This window comes from Taudactylus pleione, unplaced genomic scaffold (genome assembly GCF_031769625.1).
Source record: "Taudactylus pleione unplaced genomic scaffold, aTauple2 ptg000317l, whole genome shotgun sequence".
NCBI lineage: Eukaryota > Metazoa > Chordata > Amphibia > Anura > Myobatrachidae > Taudactylus > Taudactylus pleione.
The window spans coordinates 1,672,325-1,690,396 of record NW_028284718.1 but is presented as its reverse complement, the minus strand read 5'-3'; the positions used below and the strand labels follow the sequence as shown (position 1 = coordinate 1,690,396).

Genomic DNA, 18,072 nt, shown 5'->3' with positions numbered 1-18,072 from the left:
GGTAAGCTGTTTTTTATTTTAATTTCTCAGTTTCCAAAAAATTATTTTGACATATTTATAAACATGTTAAAAGCTGTATCCATATGTTTTACAGTTGTCTGAAGCACCTCTACTTACATACAGGTTTTATTTTTCCTCCAAATGTTCCAGAAGAACTATAAATTGTCTTATTGTAGATTTTAAATGGCTTTTAGCGTGATCTGCCAGTTTGCCTTACGGGGCAGAGAGGGAAGGCAGCCAGGAGAGTGTGCCAGCCCTTGTCCACACATTAACAAAATTGTCCAGCTGCTGGAACAAAACTTCTATTGAGGATAATGTTTGCTTTACATGTTGAGCTGTTTAATGTAGTAAATAGTCATTTTTTTATGCGTTTTGACATCTTAGCAGCACACAGATGAGCCATTTAACAGGAGGTTATTTGATGACCTCTGAACTCTAGGTGGCACCAGAAATTTAAGAGGAAACCTGGAACAGAAATATAAGAGGTCAAATGCATTTTTTACTCAGTTAGAAATATCTTTATATCCTAGAGCCCTTACCAACGGGCATCAAATTATTCCCGATACAATGTAGTTGACTCAGGGGCTGATTTAGCATTGCACACAAGAGAAGAACGGGTCCGGCGTAATCGCACACAGCCCCTTCAATGCCTCTACCTGATTGACAGACAGAGGCATGGTCGGCGGGATTTTCCCGGAAACAGGTGTCCGGGAGTGGCAAGGCCAGGGACTGCGTCGACAGCTGGCCAGCCTGAGTAAGCCGAGCTTACTCAGCTGGCTGACGGCCTGGCATCGTGCGCCATCGCGACCATTGGTCGCAATGGTGATCCCAGCCTGCGACCTCCGTCACAGTGCTGGGATTGCAAATTCAAAGGTGGATCATACATCTCCTGTTGCATTTGCATATTTGCAAGGACGGAATTTCAAACCTGCCTGCATGCAGCTTTGCAATTCCATCCACTGCTAAATCACCCCCTCAATTCGGGGGCGATTTGAAATCTGCAACTTGGTTTCTCGATTTGCATTTCAGGTTTGCGTTAAAATTTGTTTGTTATGTTTAAACACTTTTAATGATTTAAAACAATAGTACTTTAATATGTATTATAACTTTTTTAATTCAACTGTATTTGAAGTTCAAAGTTTGACATTCACAATTGAAAGCAATTACGCTAGAACTTTTTTAAATTGATCTAAAACTTGAGAAATTCTGAAGAATTTTCATATTTGTGTACAGAGTTGACAAACCAAGTCAGCAAACTGCAGCACCTCTAACTGCAAGGTCCTCATGTCCAGTACATTCACAGGAGTTTATGAATCAGGCAGTGAAAAGCATGGTGAAGTGGACCAGTGGAGAAGTTACCCATTGCAACCAATCAGCTCCTACTTATTATTTTGTAGACTGTACTTTCACAGCTGATTGGTTGCTATGAGCAACTTTTCCACTGATCCATTTCACCATATTTTTCACTACTTGACACATAAACCCCACACTTTCCAAGAAACACAACCCTGCCTCCATTTATCCGCCAATTATCAATTCTCCAAAGGACGAAGACCATAAAGAGCAAGGAATGAATATATCGCTGAAAACCAACATTTTGCTGGCACTGTCATAGCAGTCCACACTCTGCATGTGCATGGACTGAGATGCCCACTTTGAGCGGCATCAGACACTGAAATACCGCTTGCAGGTGCAGATTCTCTGTCTGAATATGGCCTTCTATGTGCACAAATCTGCTTCTCTGTATGCAACCACTATCAGCGACACTCCAATAAGATGTTCATGAGATGGACCATGAGCCTGATTCAGCAAGGATCGCAAGTGCGATTAGCACCCAGACAGCCGATTGTTGCGTACTGCGAATGCATCGCAGCACGCAAAGACTCCACTATGATTGGGGCGGCGATCATACCATTTAGTTATGTACCAAGAAACCCTAACCCTCCCCTCTCCCCCCCTAACCCTCCCTTAGGGGTGCCTAACCCTAACCTCCCCCTGTTAGTGCCTAAACCTAACACCCCTTCAACGCACCCTAACCCTCCCGAGGGGGGTGCCTAGCGCTAACCTCCCCCCGGGGGTGCTTAACCCTAACCCCCTCTTCCCCTAGCCTGACCTTAATCCTCCCCCGGGGGTGCCTAACCCTAAATCCCCCTGGGGTGCCCTAAACCTAACAACCCCATCCCCGAGCTAAGTGAATACTTACCCCGTCAGTGCCATACGGGATGGCAGGCGTCGGGATTATGTCAGGAGTCGGTATCTCGACAACTGTCATGAATCCCTAGCCGGCATTCTGCCATCGGGATTGTGACTGGCGGCCACAACATAACTACATCCCATTTCCTGTGCGCCACAATTGCAACTGCGCCACTGTGCATATGGCATCTGGACACATGTGCTGTGTGATTAGACGGATGTGCAAAAGAAAAAAAAATGATCCACTGCGTCCAATATCGCCATTGCGTCAGACTCAGAACCTCAGAGTGCAATTTTGGTTAGTAACTACAGCAATGTAGCCATTAATCAAGTACTGCAATACATATGGGTACTGCATAAAATGTACTGGATCAAATCTGATTGGGCGATTTCAAAGCTGACCTTCTGCTGCTTGTGTGTGACCATCATTCAATCTGGTAATGCAGTAGTCCAATGCCTGCACTGCAATCCAATTGTTGGACCAGCACCTGAACAATATACCTGAACTCATTTGGTCACCGACGTGCTGCCAAACTGCTCAGATCCAAAATGTTTGAGCTGTGCAGAACAAGCAGAACACTGCGTTTTTAAAGACCGGAAGAAAAAAAATACCTATCATAACCAGCCAATGGAAACATTGCTTTCATTAGTCTGACCAACATTATGCAACATAATTATTGAAACAATAATTTCAATGGCTACAAGTCTTAAATTGGACAACCGGTATATGTGATACAAGGATATTATGTGAAAAGTGACTTTACTGCCTTCTGCTGCTACTAACCCAGTAACTGCATTCTGCTCAAATGTTATGAGGTAAAATGTGTGTGCTATTCAAAATATATTATTTTTCATTCTACAGTGGGCCATTGTAAATGTATACTGTAATGAGATCAGAATAATTAATCATAACTGTTAGCCACTACAGATTTTTACTCTCTTTTTATAAATTACAGAGATATTTCCAGTTGTTTTGCCAGGCCTTTAAACATTTGTAAAATTAAAAGTCTAATTAGAATCCTGAAGGGCCGTGGGTAACCTTCTGAATCATTTTTCTCTTGCTAATGATCTCACATGACTTTGGCAAGTTCACGCTCATATGTGCAACAGGTTAGGTTGCACTTCTCACCTACCAAACTAGTCAGCCACATGCAAACTTACTGCTTGGACTGATTGATTGCTTCATGCTAGTGCTGGGATGTTATAATGTGACCTGATACTTTAGCGCTAGGGTAACATGAAACCACTTGTTGAGCAAACGTCCAATTAAAGTACTCCTGAAAACTTCTTTTATCCACCACTGATATAGGCACAACTTTAGTAATGAGAGAGGTGAATCTTACACAAAATATTTATTGGACTAGAATCTTACGTTTCATGGTACCAGACTCCTCCTCCTCCTCCTCTTCATCGTCCTCTTCTCTGTTTATTAACATGGTTCCCAACTGTGTCTCCAAGTGCTCATTTTCCACCATTGTGCTATCAGCCCCTACATTCATGGTACTGAACTCCTGCATTGTGTTCATATCTCCGCTTCTGGCTTGAACCATTGTGCTGGAATCAACGTCATCCTCGTCCTAGAGAGGCACAGAATACATTCATATAAGGGAGCATAAGGTAAGTTAACCATTTATATATTTTTAAAATGTTTAAATAAAATAAAAATATTTGCAAGATGCAATGTGTGGAAAAATATGCGGGTAAAAGGGAAAAACACAAAAGAAATCTACTGTAGCTGGGTATGAATTAACTTTAATGCTGGGCACATATCCTACCACTTGGCTAATGCTGGGCACATATCCTACCACTTGGCCCAAGCACAAAGCAACAGAATTAATGTGTACATTTGCCACATATGCAGTGCTAAGTCTGATGACATCTGGCTATTGGCTCACAAGCTGAGAGGACTAATTACGTCTGGTGTCTCTGGTGCTCATTAGTGCAGTTAGAGCAGGGGCCGGAAACCTTTTGCTAACAGTGTGCCAGCCTTCATATGAGTACGTAGCTTGCACGAGGACTTTGGCACACACACTTCTACATTGGCTGATTCACACACATACAGACGATGTGACTGAGGTACTCCTTATCTGTATGCTCCTTATGAGATTTGACTGCTCCTATACCAAATACTGAATTAACCTCATACAAGAGAGGAGTTATGTAGATCTTGTCCATTTGTGCTGGTGAGCCCGATCTCATTTATCGTTACAGATTGTGTCAACTGCGTATCAGACTAAAAGACACAAGAATTCTGCACACGGATATATTTCCATTTGCTGACACATTTTATGAGTTACAAATTATCCTTATAATAATTCCTCCTGAACTGCTACAATAGATGCTGTTTTCGAGGGTTCCACAGCCAGTTTTATTCATGTCTATGCTGTTCGAAGTTTAATTGAGTTTACCAAGCTGTTCAAAGCATTAGATCCATGCCACAATATATTGCGGTCGTATTCAATAAAAATATGTTTCATTTTGGATCTATTTATGTCTACATGCATTCGTTATTAACATTACAGTATCTATTTTTATCACTTTATATATATTTTTGTCACTTTATTTTTATTTCTTCACGTATGATTTAATAAATTTGTTTTTCATTTACCATACCTGAAAAAGCTGAAATTGTATGCAAAGTGATAACTATCGCAAGGTACCTGCAGGTTGGCCCTGTTAACATATGCGCCCTGTTTACGGTAGCCAGATGACACAAGCACTTCCACCCATGTTTTAAACCATTATGTGTTTACAAAATACGCCTAGCTATTAGGCATGAATAACACTTTAGATACTTCTAACGCTGAAATAACTCCCTGTCTTGTATAGGAGAAAAATAAAAAATAAAAAACCGGTAAACATTTGCTTACAAATGAATGCAAAAGCTTCATATATGCCCATAAATATATGCCTGTGCAATGAAAAATGCACCAATCAGTATCACCTTCACAAAAAGGCTTTGACAAAAGGCTCGCTAATGCTGGTGACCTTCGCCCTCACAATCATCGGAATCGGTATGAATTAACGCCGGACGCAAGTTCAAATCCCGGGAGCGGCTGGCCGACATGGCTGAAAACCCAGATCGTCCCAAGGTAAGTATTTACTAACCTAACCTGCACCCCCTAACCCTAACACTCCTTAGGGGTGCCTAACCCTAACCTTCGCCCCAGTGCCTAACCCTAATCCCCTCTCTAAGTTCCTAAACCTAACCCCCCCTTCCCCGCTGCCTAAACCTAAGTCCCCCGGGGGTGCCTAACCCTAACCTCCCCCCGGGGGTGCCTAACCCTATCCGTCCCTCCCCCTAGCCTAACCCTAATCTCCTGGGGTGTACCTAACCCTAAGTCTCCCCCGAGCCTTGAACCTAACCCTCCCCGCGGCTGTCCGCAGCGGCGCCCGGCATCATTTTGATCGGGATGCTGGGCGCCGGCGTCGGTAACATGACAGGCGTCTAAATTTTGAAGTCTGCCATTTAACCCTCGCCGGGAAAAAGCAGTCGGGATGCCGGCTGTCGGGATTACGTCCGCCGGCTTCCCGACTGCATATCCAATCATCATCTGCTATTTGCACCTGCGCTTGACTACCTGCAAACAATACGGCTGTCTCAGGTGTATAACTGTCTCATTCTGCATGTGTTTGCAACTGTGTGAATATGTCCATTTTGTACTAGACCTAAATCAGGTTGGCATTAGTACCAGGAACAGGCAAATCTGCACTTACTCATATGCGTGTGCCCACTTTCCAAGGTATGCTCAGAGCGATTTCACGAAACATAGCAGGTGTAGCAGGTGTCAGACTGGTGCATGAAGGGCCCACTGGGGGAATGCAGTGACAGGGGCCCATACTTAGGGGTGTGGCCAGCCTCCAGAAGGGGTCTGGGCCCCTTTAAATATGTACATATATATATATATATATATATAATAAATACTGCTAGTGAATGCATGATAATGTACCAGATTAATAACAGCAGTGCATTGTCGAAAATACAGTGCACAGTCTGGAACCTGATCCCTAAAGGAGGGGGTGGGCCCTCAGGAAGTGGGGCCCACTGGGGGTTTCCCCTGTACCCCTGTGGGCCAGTCTGACCCTGGGTGTAGCACTTGCACCAGCACCTGTATCTATTCAAAATCAGATGGAAGCGCAATTCTACCTACAGGACCTCAATCAACTTAGCCAATGTTCATAAACCCATTGCTACACAGATATAAGATATACCCCTTCAGCCAGTGGTGTTACTGGGGTAGGTAACACTCAGTATGGTAAATAAACCCACCTGCTGAAAGGGGGCCAGGTTTTGTTGCATCTGATGCGGTCCACACCCCCATAATGATGCCACTGCCTTCAGCTGCAAATAGAACTGAGTTGCATATGACTATAAGTCATTCGTACTTGCCTAGAGTTGTTTGGTTACAAAGCATGAGCAGTGCTAAAAATAGCCAGATCCGTCTGCAAAACGGACTTGCATCCAACTCTGCATTAGACCCAAAAAGTGCCAGTGTCACAATTTCCTTCTAGTTTAGGACTGGAACAACTAACCCACAAAAATCCTGATTCCTAAGAGGCGATGTTATACATATCTAGCATTAAATGCTAATTTCTGACCATAACCAGCAGGGATAGGTTTGAAGAGGACAGAGCTCTTATCTGTAGAGCCACATCTGATTAGCTGGTAGCCAGGAATACAAGCCCTTTAAGGAAAGAGTTTATATTCTACATGTCTCAATATTTTTATAGAATACAAACCGCATTTTCCTCCTCTTCAGGTTCCACTTCACGCTGCTGTAATTCACTGCGTTTGATCTTTGTCTCCATGGCATCATTTATTAAGTGTAGCAAAATAGCTGCTCCTTTAGTCGTTTTCACAAATGGGTGCTAGGCAAGATACAAATCAATATATATCAGACTTTCTAGCAATCTAATCTGATAAACGCAAATAAAACCAATAAAAATAACCAAGCACATAATCTCCATTATTTAATAGTTCTAACGTTTTCTGCATGGCCATTCTCTTCCACTGCCTACTAAAAGGTACTGTATAGCCAAGCACAATGTATTCCTTCAATTACATTTTCACAACTGAACACCTATAAACTGCACTGAAAATGCAGGTGGCCTTGGAGCTTTTACCACATGAAGAGGTCCGTTCACAGAACCTCAATTGTTATTTATCTAACCCTCCAGTAGTATGCTAATCACAGCCACTGCTGGGGTAATCCATCTTCTTTTTATATAAAGATGGAATAGATAGAATTTAGCTACATAATTATGCTAACTGCACACTGTACTTATGTAATTATGTATCTGTGTGATTTTATATACTGCCTGTATTATGTGGGGTGCACACTTGACCAGAGCAGGCAGACTAACTGATTTGGTAAACATGTGCCTGTCAGTACACACTTACCAATCGGCCGACTGATGTCTGGCATAGTGAAGCAGTGTTGACATAATCTTAACTGCTTTCTGTGGCCAGCACATGGGTCGGCCATGTGTACATACAGGCAAATGTGAACGATATATATGCAAGATATATTGCATATGCCGTGCTGTACAGCAGCTGCAGTTTATCTGTGAACGACGTCCTTCACAGATATATACACAGGAGCAGACGGTCGGGACCATATATTATGCGATGGCTGTATGACCGATATGTCGCCAAGTGTGTACCCACCAATAGTCTGTACATATATATCCTGTTGTCAGTTTCATCCATTTGCACAGCACTACAGTACCCTTGTAGCGCTTTATAAATAAAAGATAATAATAATAATACTTCCACTTTAAACACAACTACCTACCTATCTTTAAACATTTATCCAAGTACATTATTTAGTGGAGTGTTCTAACTTGTACCTGAGATCAAAGCAATGCTGTAACCCAGTGGTTCCCAAACCTTTTTTGAATCACGGGTGCCCTATCAGCATTGTATCAGCATTGTTTTTACAGCACCCTTAAGGTTAAGTTATTGAGAAATTCAGAAAAAAATGTAAGTAGAAAAGAAAGTAGTACAGTGAAGTAAATTGTGCTTATATGACGTCCTTAGGCTCAGTTATGAGGTGGTGGACAGGTTTGCGCTTCTGTTTGTCCACATATTTACATTACATTGACCATAAATCATTTGATTTGGTGCTGGACCACCAACCTGAGGCACCCCTGCAGTGTCCCGAGGCACCCCAGGGTGCCATGGTGCACAGTTTGGGAACCACTGCTGTAACCTGTTCTGTTAAAGCAATAGGGGCAGCATATCTGCCAGCCTAAATGAAGGTAGAGATGGCAGCAGAATTCCTTTGTTTTCAGGTGCATATTAGATACTCTATACTAAAGGGGGCATCTAACAAATAAAGATGTGCAGGGGGATGCTTTCAGAAAAAAGCACCAATGGGTCTACTGTTTTGGTGGGTTGTTATATCCTTCAGTACAAGTTATAGCATTCATATGTAAAATGTGTTATGTTTACACAATGTATTTGCTGTTACTGTAATAACGTGGACTGTGAAAGCACTTGTTGGCACGGCAGCCAAGGACTTCTGTAATCCTGTAGCAGACATGGATCTAACCATTCTGCTTCCTAAATGACAGTCTCTCTCTTATGCATTATACAATCTACCATAAACAGGTGTACTAGGAACACGTACAGTATAGGGTAGTGTAAACTTTAAAAATCACAAAATGTATTTTCTATTAAATATGTTAAAATGTAGAAACCACTAATTAAAACTATAAATCATTTTTCTGCCCACGAAATCCTACTGCCAAAGTCAGTTGCCTCATTTACGCCCATCCCTGTCCTGTGGCCACCTGCATCTCCAAATGACCTGTGATTATTTGTAATGGTCTAGACCCTGTGCTGACCCCAGTGTTTTCACAATGGTGTAAGCATTAACAAGATGCACAACATTCCTGGTATATCCAATAGGTTAACATTTCTTGTTACTAATAATGAATGACATTACCCTTGCCACTTTGTTTTATTTATTTTGTATTTAATATGTGTTGTATTTGGCAAAGGCCTACTCTAAGGTCACTAAATAATTCAGTGAAATATTTACAGAACACACTATTCCCACCACATCATGTCCTAGTTTCCTGAAGTCACGTCTCAGCCTACGCTGTGCTCGGACCACTTTATCTCTTCAGCAGTACAAACACTGAGAAGATTCCTACTGGCTATGAAGGGAAATCCTTACCCTGAGAGTTCCCAAGGAGTTGCACAGTTTAAGCTGTACAAGCAATTAAATGAAAACACTGCTTCTAGCTACTCTGCTATGCATAGTACACTAATGTGAAGGGAAGCTGAAAGGTCTCACTGCATTCTGGCCTATGGATGACATACTACATCTGTTCCCATGGACAGCTTGCTATTGCTTATTACTAATACTAACGTCACTGGTCATACTCCCCCGTGCTGTGGTCAGCTGATAATCATCATCATTTTTCAGTTTATAGCTCTCAATCAAGGATAGCCATGGGTAATCCACCCCAACCCTCCTTCCTCCTGACCATCACTCCTCACCTCCCTATTAGAGGTCAATGCTACCAGTGCTCAGGTCAGACTCTGTGAAATTCTGCTGTGTTACATGAGCACCACTGAGAGGGGTATCCTACTTTCAAAAATTCTTACCTTGGCCAAGTTTTGTTTATACCTCTTTGGGTGAAAGTAGCCAATCTATTGTATGCATGTTACATTCTCAGAATATCTACATGTATGATTTATGAGCAACTTATCTCTATAAATGTACAATACACCTTCATAAAAATTATTAATTATTGGACTTTGGGACTGATATAGCATTGCACGTATGTGAAATGCTGATCACGCAGAGTCCTGATCATTAGGAATCTGTATGTGCGCAGGATTCGTTCTACGAATGTGCAGAACAGGTCCTGCGTAATCACACGCAGCCCCTTCTTTGCCTCTGCTTGATTGACAGGCAGATGCATTTAAGGTACGGTGCGGGGATGGCCGGCGCTCCCGGAAATGGGGGGGTGTCCGCCCCGGCTTCTGGGAGTGGCAAGACTAGGGGCTTCATCCACGGATGCAATATCCTGGCCACGCAAGCCGGCGAGCCTGAGTAAGCGGTGGCTTGCTCAGCTGGTCGAGATGGTGATCCCAGTCTGCAACATTGGGCGCAGTGCTGGGATCGCATATGCAGCAGGGGGTTTTATACACCTCCTGCTGCATTTGCATATTAGCAATGACGGAATTGCAATTCCGTCCTAAGCTGATTTAGCCCCTTTGTGAAGTGTTCAGGACAGTACTAAATAGTCAATCATAGAGGTAGTTTGAACCTTTTATCTTTGTGAGTTCTCCTGTCAATCATTGGAGTTGTGATAATTCTCTCACGTACAATAGTTTGGGGTAGAAGTCTAGGGGCAATGCCTATGTGTGATGTCACTAAGGTGGAATAAGATATCAGTGAAAGTATTACCAATTCCTGATAGGAACGAAAACAAGAAGTCGTTTCTTACAATGTAGTTTAACCATTAATTAAATGGACATAAAATTAAATGGAAGTAAAAAAAACATTTATCCATAGTTTAGTCGGAGTTAGTTACAAAGGATAGAAGAAGGAAAGTTTAAAAAGCAAAGCAAAATATTATTTTACTCCAAACTGACAAATATGAATATTCAAAAAGCAGTGGTTCCTGTTATGGGATCCATTTAGTTTCTCATCTTCAGTATAGCTAGAAGAGCTGCAGTGTAGTTTCACACTTGCTAAGCACCAGTGGCGGAACTCCCGGAGACAATGGAGTAATTTGCCGCCGGGCGCCAGCCCTGAAGGTGGCACCTGGCTCCATTGTCATCCGGGACGGCCACTGCTGAGGAGCTGCATGGAGAAGGAGCGCTGGAGATCGGCGCTCCACCTCCAGTGGCGTAACTACTGTGGTGCAGGGGGTTCCCGGCTCCTTCTCTCCCCCTCCTCCGGCATCAGCGACAGCTGGAGCTCACTCCTGCGCTCCGGGTCCCGCAGTGCACTATGAGAATGACGCCATGACGTCACTCCCATAGTTCCGAGGAGAGGGGGGCGGGGACGGAAGTCAGCAGCACTGGAGCGGGGATTAAGGTGTTTTTTTTATTTTTATTTCTTTTGTGTGCGCGCGCGGCGGGGGGGGGTGGTGCTCACTACAGGGGGTTATTACAGGGGGCATTACTGGGGGGGTGCTCACTACAAGGGGCATTACTGGGGGGGTGCTCACTACAAGGGGCATTACTGGGGGGTGCTCACTACAGGGGGCATTACGGGGGGTGCTCATTACTGGGGGGGTGCTCACTACAGGGGCTTACTACAGGGGCTTACTACAGGGGGCATTACTGGGGGGGGTGCTCACTACAGGGGCTTACTACAGGGGGCATTACTGGTGGGCTGCTCACTACAGGGGCTTACTACAGGGGGCATTACTGGGGGTGTGCTCACAACAGAGGGCAATTGGGGGGTGTGCTCATTACAGAGGCTTACTACAGGGGGCATTACTGGGGGGGTGCTCACTACAGGGGCTTACTACAGGGGGCATTACTGGGGGGGTGCTCACTACAGGGGCTTACTACAGGGGGGGGGCTTACTACAGGGGCTTACTACAGGGGGCATTACTGATGAGTGCTCACTACAGGGGCTTACTACAGGGGGGCATTACTGGGGGGGTGCTCACTACAAGGGCTTACTACAAGGGGCATTACTGGGGGTGCTCACTACAGGGGGCATTACGGGGGGGGTGCTCATTACTGGGGGGGTGCTCACTACAGGGGCTTACTACAGGGGGCATTACTGATGGGTGCTCACTACAGGGGCTTACTACAGGGGGCATTACTGGGGGGGTGCTCACTACAGGGGCTTTCTACTGGGGGGTGCTCACTACAGGGGTTTACTACAGGGGGCATTACTGATGGGTGCTTACTACAGGGGGCATTACTGGGGGGGTGCTCACTACAAGGGGCTTACTACAGCAGGCATTACTGGGGGTGGGCTTACTACAGGGGGCATTACAGGGGGGTGCTCACTACAGGGGCTTACTACAGGGGGCATTACTGGGGGTGTGCTCACAACAGAGAGCAAATGGGGGGTGTGCTCATTACAGAGGCTTACTACAGGGGGCATTACTGGGGGGGTGCTCACTACAGGGGCTTACTACAGGGGGCATTACTGGGGGGGTGCTCACTACAGGGGCTTACAACAGGGGGCATTACTGGGGGGGTGCTCACTACAGGGGGTATTACTGGGGGGGTGCTCACTACAGGGGCTTACTACAGGGGGCATTACTGGGGGGGTGCTCACTACAGGGGGTATTACTGGGGGGGTGCTCACTACAGGGGGCTTACTACTGGGGGCACTTCAAGGGACTTTACTACTGGGGCACTGCAGGGAGCATTACTACTGGGGGCACTACAGGGCATTACAACTGGAGGTATTGCATAGGAGGACAACTACTGGAGGTACCACATAGGAGGACCATTACTGGGGGGCACTACATAGGCGGGCACTGCATAGGGGGACCACTACTGGGGGAACTGCATAGGGGGGCAGCGGCAACTGGGGCTGGCATAGGTGCTGGGGGGTTGGTTAACTTTAATTGGGGGGGCACCAACATTTATCTTGCCTCCGGGCACCTGGGATGAAGTTATGCCACTGCTAAGCACATGCATGTGTATTAGTCACTATCACCAGTACGGTGTGTTATATACAGTAGGTGTGCACCCTATGTCCCATTTGGCAATAAAAAACAGAGATTGGAAATCATGACGCGTTATACCTGTAGAAGTTCCGTTGCACTCACTCTCTGCTCTGGATTCTTGACTAAGCACTGGTTAATAAAATCTATGAACTGTTTTGACCAAAGTTCTGGTTTTCGGAGTGTCGGTGGTGGGTTTGATGGGATCATGAAAATTGCCTTTAAAAGATAAACAATGCAGGTGAGTATAACAACATAATATGTATATTTAAGTGTTAGATAAAAGGCTTTAAAATGAGCCAAATAAAGTTTTTGTCAATAAAAGAAAAAGAAGGAGTGTGCACATCTAGCCATGTATTTTTAATGCAGGATACAGTTCATAGGAAATCGAAATACATGGACAAGAGGCTTCAATCAAAATGCATTTGATGTGCATTCCTAGTGACTGCTGGAAGTGCATACACCATGACACTTGGAATGCCCTTGTGTTGGCAAGATGGACTAATGGAAAGCAAAGTAAGTAAAATTACACGGAGCTCTGTTGGACTTTCCATAGAAAGTTTAATAAATGACAAATACAAATACTGCTCTTCATCTTCTGCCTTAAACCATGCTTGCCTACCCTCCAGGAATACCATTGAGACTCACATTAGAGAGTTCTGCCGCACTCCCGGGAGAGTACAATAGACTCTGCTAAGAATTTTCCCATTATGGCCCTGTCCACCACCCCCTCCTCCCCGGTGTTTGTAATTGCGGCATTACACAGGGGCTAAGGTCGCAATTATGTGATTTCTGCACCTCCAACCTCTACCTTCCCCCTGGGATCTACCAGAAAGGAATATTTAAAGGTAAGCAAGTTTGCCTTACATTGTCATGGAAAAGTGTATGTCAACAAAGGCAGAGAGACATTCCTGTGTACAGTTATAATAAAGAGCTGCTTTATTTCCTTGTTCAGGATTAACGCAAGAAATCCTTCTTACTGCTCAGGATAGATTTATATCTCTGTTTTACATCATAAAGCGAGTCACGGATTCCCTCATTATAGAAGACATTGACATTTTGCATGAGGCTAGAATGATCACAGATGGAAAGTGGACCTGAGGGGCCTGATTCTGAGTTGGGCGCAGTGCTGATATGGATGCCAGCGGCCAATGTTATTACTACCTTGCGTACACCTGAGACCCACAGCGTAAGCGTCCCCATAATCTGCGAACAAAGACACAGTACAGATTTGGATGCCTGGTAAGAGAATTTTAGTGGACGTTCCTTGGTTGGCAAAACAGACACACATTAATGTTGCGTTTTATGGGAGTGTTGCAGACAGTAGACAGGTTACAAAAACAACTTTATTGCAAGCATGTTTGTAAGCAAAACAAAAGTTTAACAGTAGTACACTTAGGGTCTGATTGAGAGCCGGACGCTCTGACAGAGCGCTCGCTCTGAATCAGGGCCGGCCCTCTGGTTTTTTAGAGCGGCCTCCTGGCCGCTCGCATAGCTGTGGGTGACCACCCACAGCTATAGCGAGCGGCCAGGAAGACGGTCGCGATGGTCAAGACCATCGCGACCATCGGGCTTGCGACGAGACCCTTGTGGTAGGGTCTCATTGCCGCAAGCCCTAGAGTGCTTTCGGCTCTATCAGAGCCGAAAGCACTCCCACTGACATCACTTATGATGTCAGTGGGGCCGACCCCAGACGGTAGGCGTTCCCATGGGAACGCCTCCGTCTGGCCAGCCACGCCCCCGGCCCGCCCACCAAAGGGGGCGTGCTATCACTCAACATCGACAGCACGCCCCCTTTGGTACAAGACCCGGAGCAACGGCTTGCCCGTCGCTATCCGAGTCTCGTGCATGCGCACTGGGCCAACATCGACCCGCTTGCGAGCACTCAGCGCTCGAGAGCGGGTCTGAATCAGGCCCTTAGATCACTGCATCCTCAATTGTGGTATAGGGTTTAAACAGCTTTTGTGGTTCCCCCTTTAATCTTGACACAGTGGTAATATACTGGCAATAAAGCAGCACAAAAAGATTTTATTTTACATGTAAAGGATTTCATGACGACGATTTGTTAACCTGGTAATGTCCTTCCCTCAGCACAGCAAACTCTGCCCATCTAGAACACCATGAACCTGTCTAATATTCTTCCTCAATATCCTGATTTTAAAGTGAGATATCCGAGATGATTCCAATCAGCCTTGATTTCCCGGCATGGCTCCAAGATAAAGAAGGCAGGGTGTGTTCGCACAATAGGCTCTATAATTAGATCCATTAACTAGAGATCAATGACCGTCTGTTACACCACAGTTTCATTTAGATATTTATGTGCTAGGAATACTGGACTTATATGGGCTGCAGAAAGAGCTGCAATGCCTCTAATAATAGGAACCATACTTCTGAATATATAATGCAATATCCAGTTGCTTCATCTTACAGCTATGACTAGTGATGTTTGTGTTTTCACATATGCTTCTAAAAAGTTTAAAATGATGCTCAATAATAGTAATTGGAATATGCGTTCCATGTTGCAAAGCACAAGAAAATAAATTAGAAACACCTATTGCTATGTATCTCCAAATCCGCTCCATAGAAGGGCTTACCCCCCTCCTGGTGATTGTGATGTCACATTGTCACACAACACTGCGGGGAAGCTGGAAGATGGGAACCTTTCTATGTAGCACGGTGCCTCCTAAGGCACCCTGCAAGTTGTAAATAGGCAGCAGCACCAGTCGCACACTCTTCCCTACAGTCCTGCTCCAGATACAGCTATACCAATTCCGAATATATATATATATATATATATATATATATATATATACACACACACACACACAGCAAAGGATTTGCAACAAAGTATTAAAAAGTGAAAGTTAGATTTAGGATTGTTTAGTTTGTCCCATTACTTTTGGCCCCTTAAAAACTGGGAGGCACATATAGAAACCATTGTAATTCCTACACCGTTCACCTGATTTGGATGTAATTACCCTCAAATTAAATCTGAAAGTCTGCGGTTAAATCACATCTTGTTTGTTTCATTTCAAAGCCATTGTGGTGGTGAATAGAGGCCAAAATATGTAAATTCTGTCAATGTCCCAATATGACTGTATGTGTATGTATATATATATATATATATATATATATATATATATATACACACACACACACACACAATTCTTGATGCACCCCTATTCCATAGTGTTATGAAACATTGTTTAATTTAGTTTGGTCTTGGTGGAAGGTAAAGCTAGGTACACACTATAAAGCCCCATATCCACTAGCCGATAAATGAACATTTACGATATCTTTATCGTTCATTATATCGGCCAGTAGATCTGCCAACAATGACCGCTGGTCATTGACAACGTCGTACATCGCCCGAACCTGCTGTCCAACCTGATCATATTGTCAGGTTGTACAGGTTTGGGGAATGAGTGAGGGAACCGGCACTGAACGATATCGTGCATAATAACATTCAGTGCGTGTGCTCAATGTCGTTAAGAACATTGAACACACCACTTCCGGGGACACACTACACGAGATCGCTCATGGAGCAATATTGTGGAGTGGATATGCGCCTTAAAATAATCTGTCCAATCTGACTGGTTGGAAAGAAAATCTGGTAATAGGAGGAGTAGCAACAATGTATGTCAAGGAAGTTCTTTTGGGTGACTATAGAAACAGGGGAGAAAGTGATTCTTCATATTGGGGTAATCTACAGACCACCAGGTCAGTAAGAGGAACTGGACAATAAACTATTGCAGGACATCATTAATATGGCATTAAAAGGAGAGGTTATAATCACGGGAGGTGTCTGTGGCAAGTTCCACTAGAAGTAGGGACATCCTGAATTCATTGCACGGAGCCTCCCTCCAGCAATTGGTAAGGGAGGCCACTCTGAAAGACGAAATATTAGACTTAATACTCACAAATGGAGACAGAATATCTGATGTAAAAGTGGGTGAAAACCTGGGATCCAGTGATCATCAAGCAGTATGGTTCAGAATAAAGACAGATACTGACTCACTCCTTACAAAAACAAAAAGGTGTTAGATTTTAGGAAGGCTGATTTTGCAGGGATGGGAAGATGTGTAAGCGAATCTTTGGCAGAGTGGAGGAACTTGAAAGGAGTGCAGGAGAGGTGGGAAGAATTAAAAAGTGCGATATAAAAGGCAACAGACCTTTGTATCAAAAGGGTTAGGAAAACCACAAGGAAAAGGAAGCCAGTGTGGTTTGGGAAAGAGGTAGCAAGTATTGTAAAGTACAATAGTGTCACATTATTTGGCCCCCCTATTACCCCCATACCCACCGCTCCAGGGGTATGGGCATGAGCCCCAGGCTTCAGCGTAAGCCTGTGGTGCTTGGAAGAGGGGGAACCCTTTTTTGGGGGGTCCCCAACTCCCCCGATATAACCGGCTTGCGCTGACCGACTTGGGGTGTAATGCTTTGGACCTGGAGCCCCGGTGATTGGGTCTCCGGGCTGTGGCATTACACCCCGGTTGGTTGGGTCTGGTGCTGGTCTTAAATATAGGGGGTACCCCACGTCTTTTTTGTCCCCTATATTTAAAACCAGCACTAGTCCCTGCAGCCTGGTGTTGGTTTCTAAAATACGGTGGAACCCTACACATTTTGTTCCCCGTATTTTTAGAAACCACCACTGGCTGGCATGCCTGGAGCTGGTTTGGCTTTTGGGGGGGGGGGGGGACCTTATGTAATTTTTTTTGTACATTTTTGCTACTTTTTTTTTTACAGGTTCAACAAAAAACGGGAATTTTCGGGAAATATTCTAGGGACCCCCTAAAGTTGTGTAGACATGGGGGATCACTATGGGTACCCCCATTTTTATCTCCTGAAGGAAGTCGGGGTTTCTAATAGCCGCGGCAGGGAAAAAGACCTGGCAAAGCTATTTAAAAGCCCGACTTTATTTTGCAGGCAAAAACAGGGGTACCCATAGTGATCCCCCATGTCTGGATATCTTTAGGGGGGTCCCAGGCATATTTCCCAAAAATTCCCGTTTTTATTCCTTAATGGGGTCAAGGGTCATTTTTAAAAAAAACAGGGTTAATTTTTCAATTCACTACAGCAAGTGAAAAAAATGCAGAATTGGGATTTGGGGGTGCAGGCTTATAAAAAAGAACCTGTACTTTTGGGAATGTCCCCTTAAAAGGAAATGTTCAAAAAAAATTGTTTAAAAAAATAAATAAATAAATCGGGACACCCTAAAAA

At 44.4% G+C, this 18,072-nt stretch overlaps 1 protein-coding gene across 1 annotated transcript in view; it reads right to left on the bottom strand.

The window, feature by feature from the left end:
- STK4 (serine/threonine kinase 4) overlaps positions 1 to 18,072 on the bottom strand; it is a 107,936-nt gene that overhangs the window by 17,110 nt on the left and 72,754 nt on the right. Inside the window, exons 7-9 of the mRNA XM_088442790.1 lie at positions 12,937 to 13,074; positions 6,934 to 7,062; positions 3,566 to 3,770 (exon numbers count right to left, since the gene is read on the bottom strand). Of these exons, the coding sequence (XP_088298916.1) occupies positions 3,566 to 3,770; positions 6,934 to 7,062; positions 12,937 to 13,074 (472 nt within the window). The remainder of the gene's footprint in view (positions 1 to 3,565; positions 3,771 to 6,933; positions 7,063 to 12,936; positions 13,075 to 18,072) is intronic.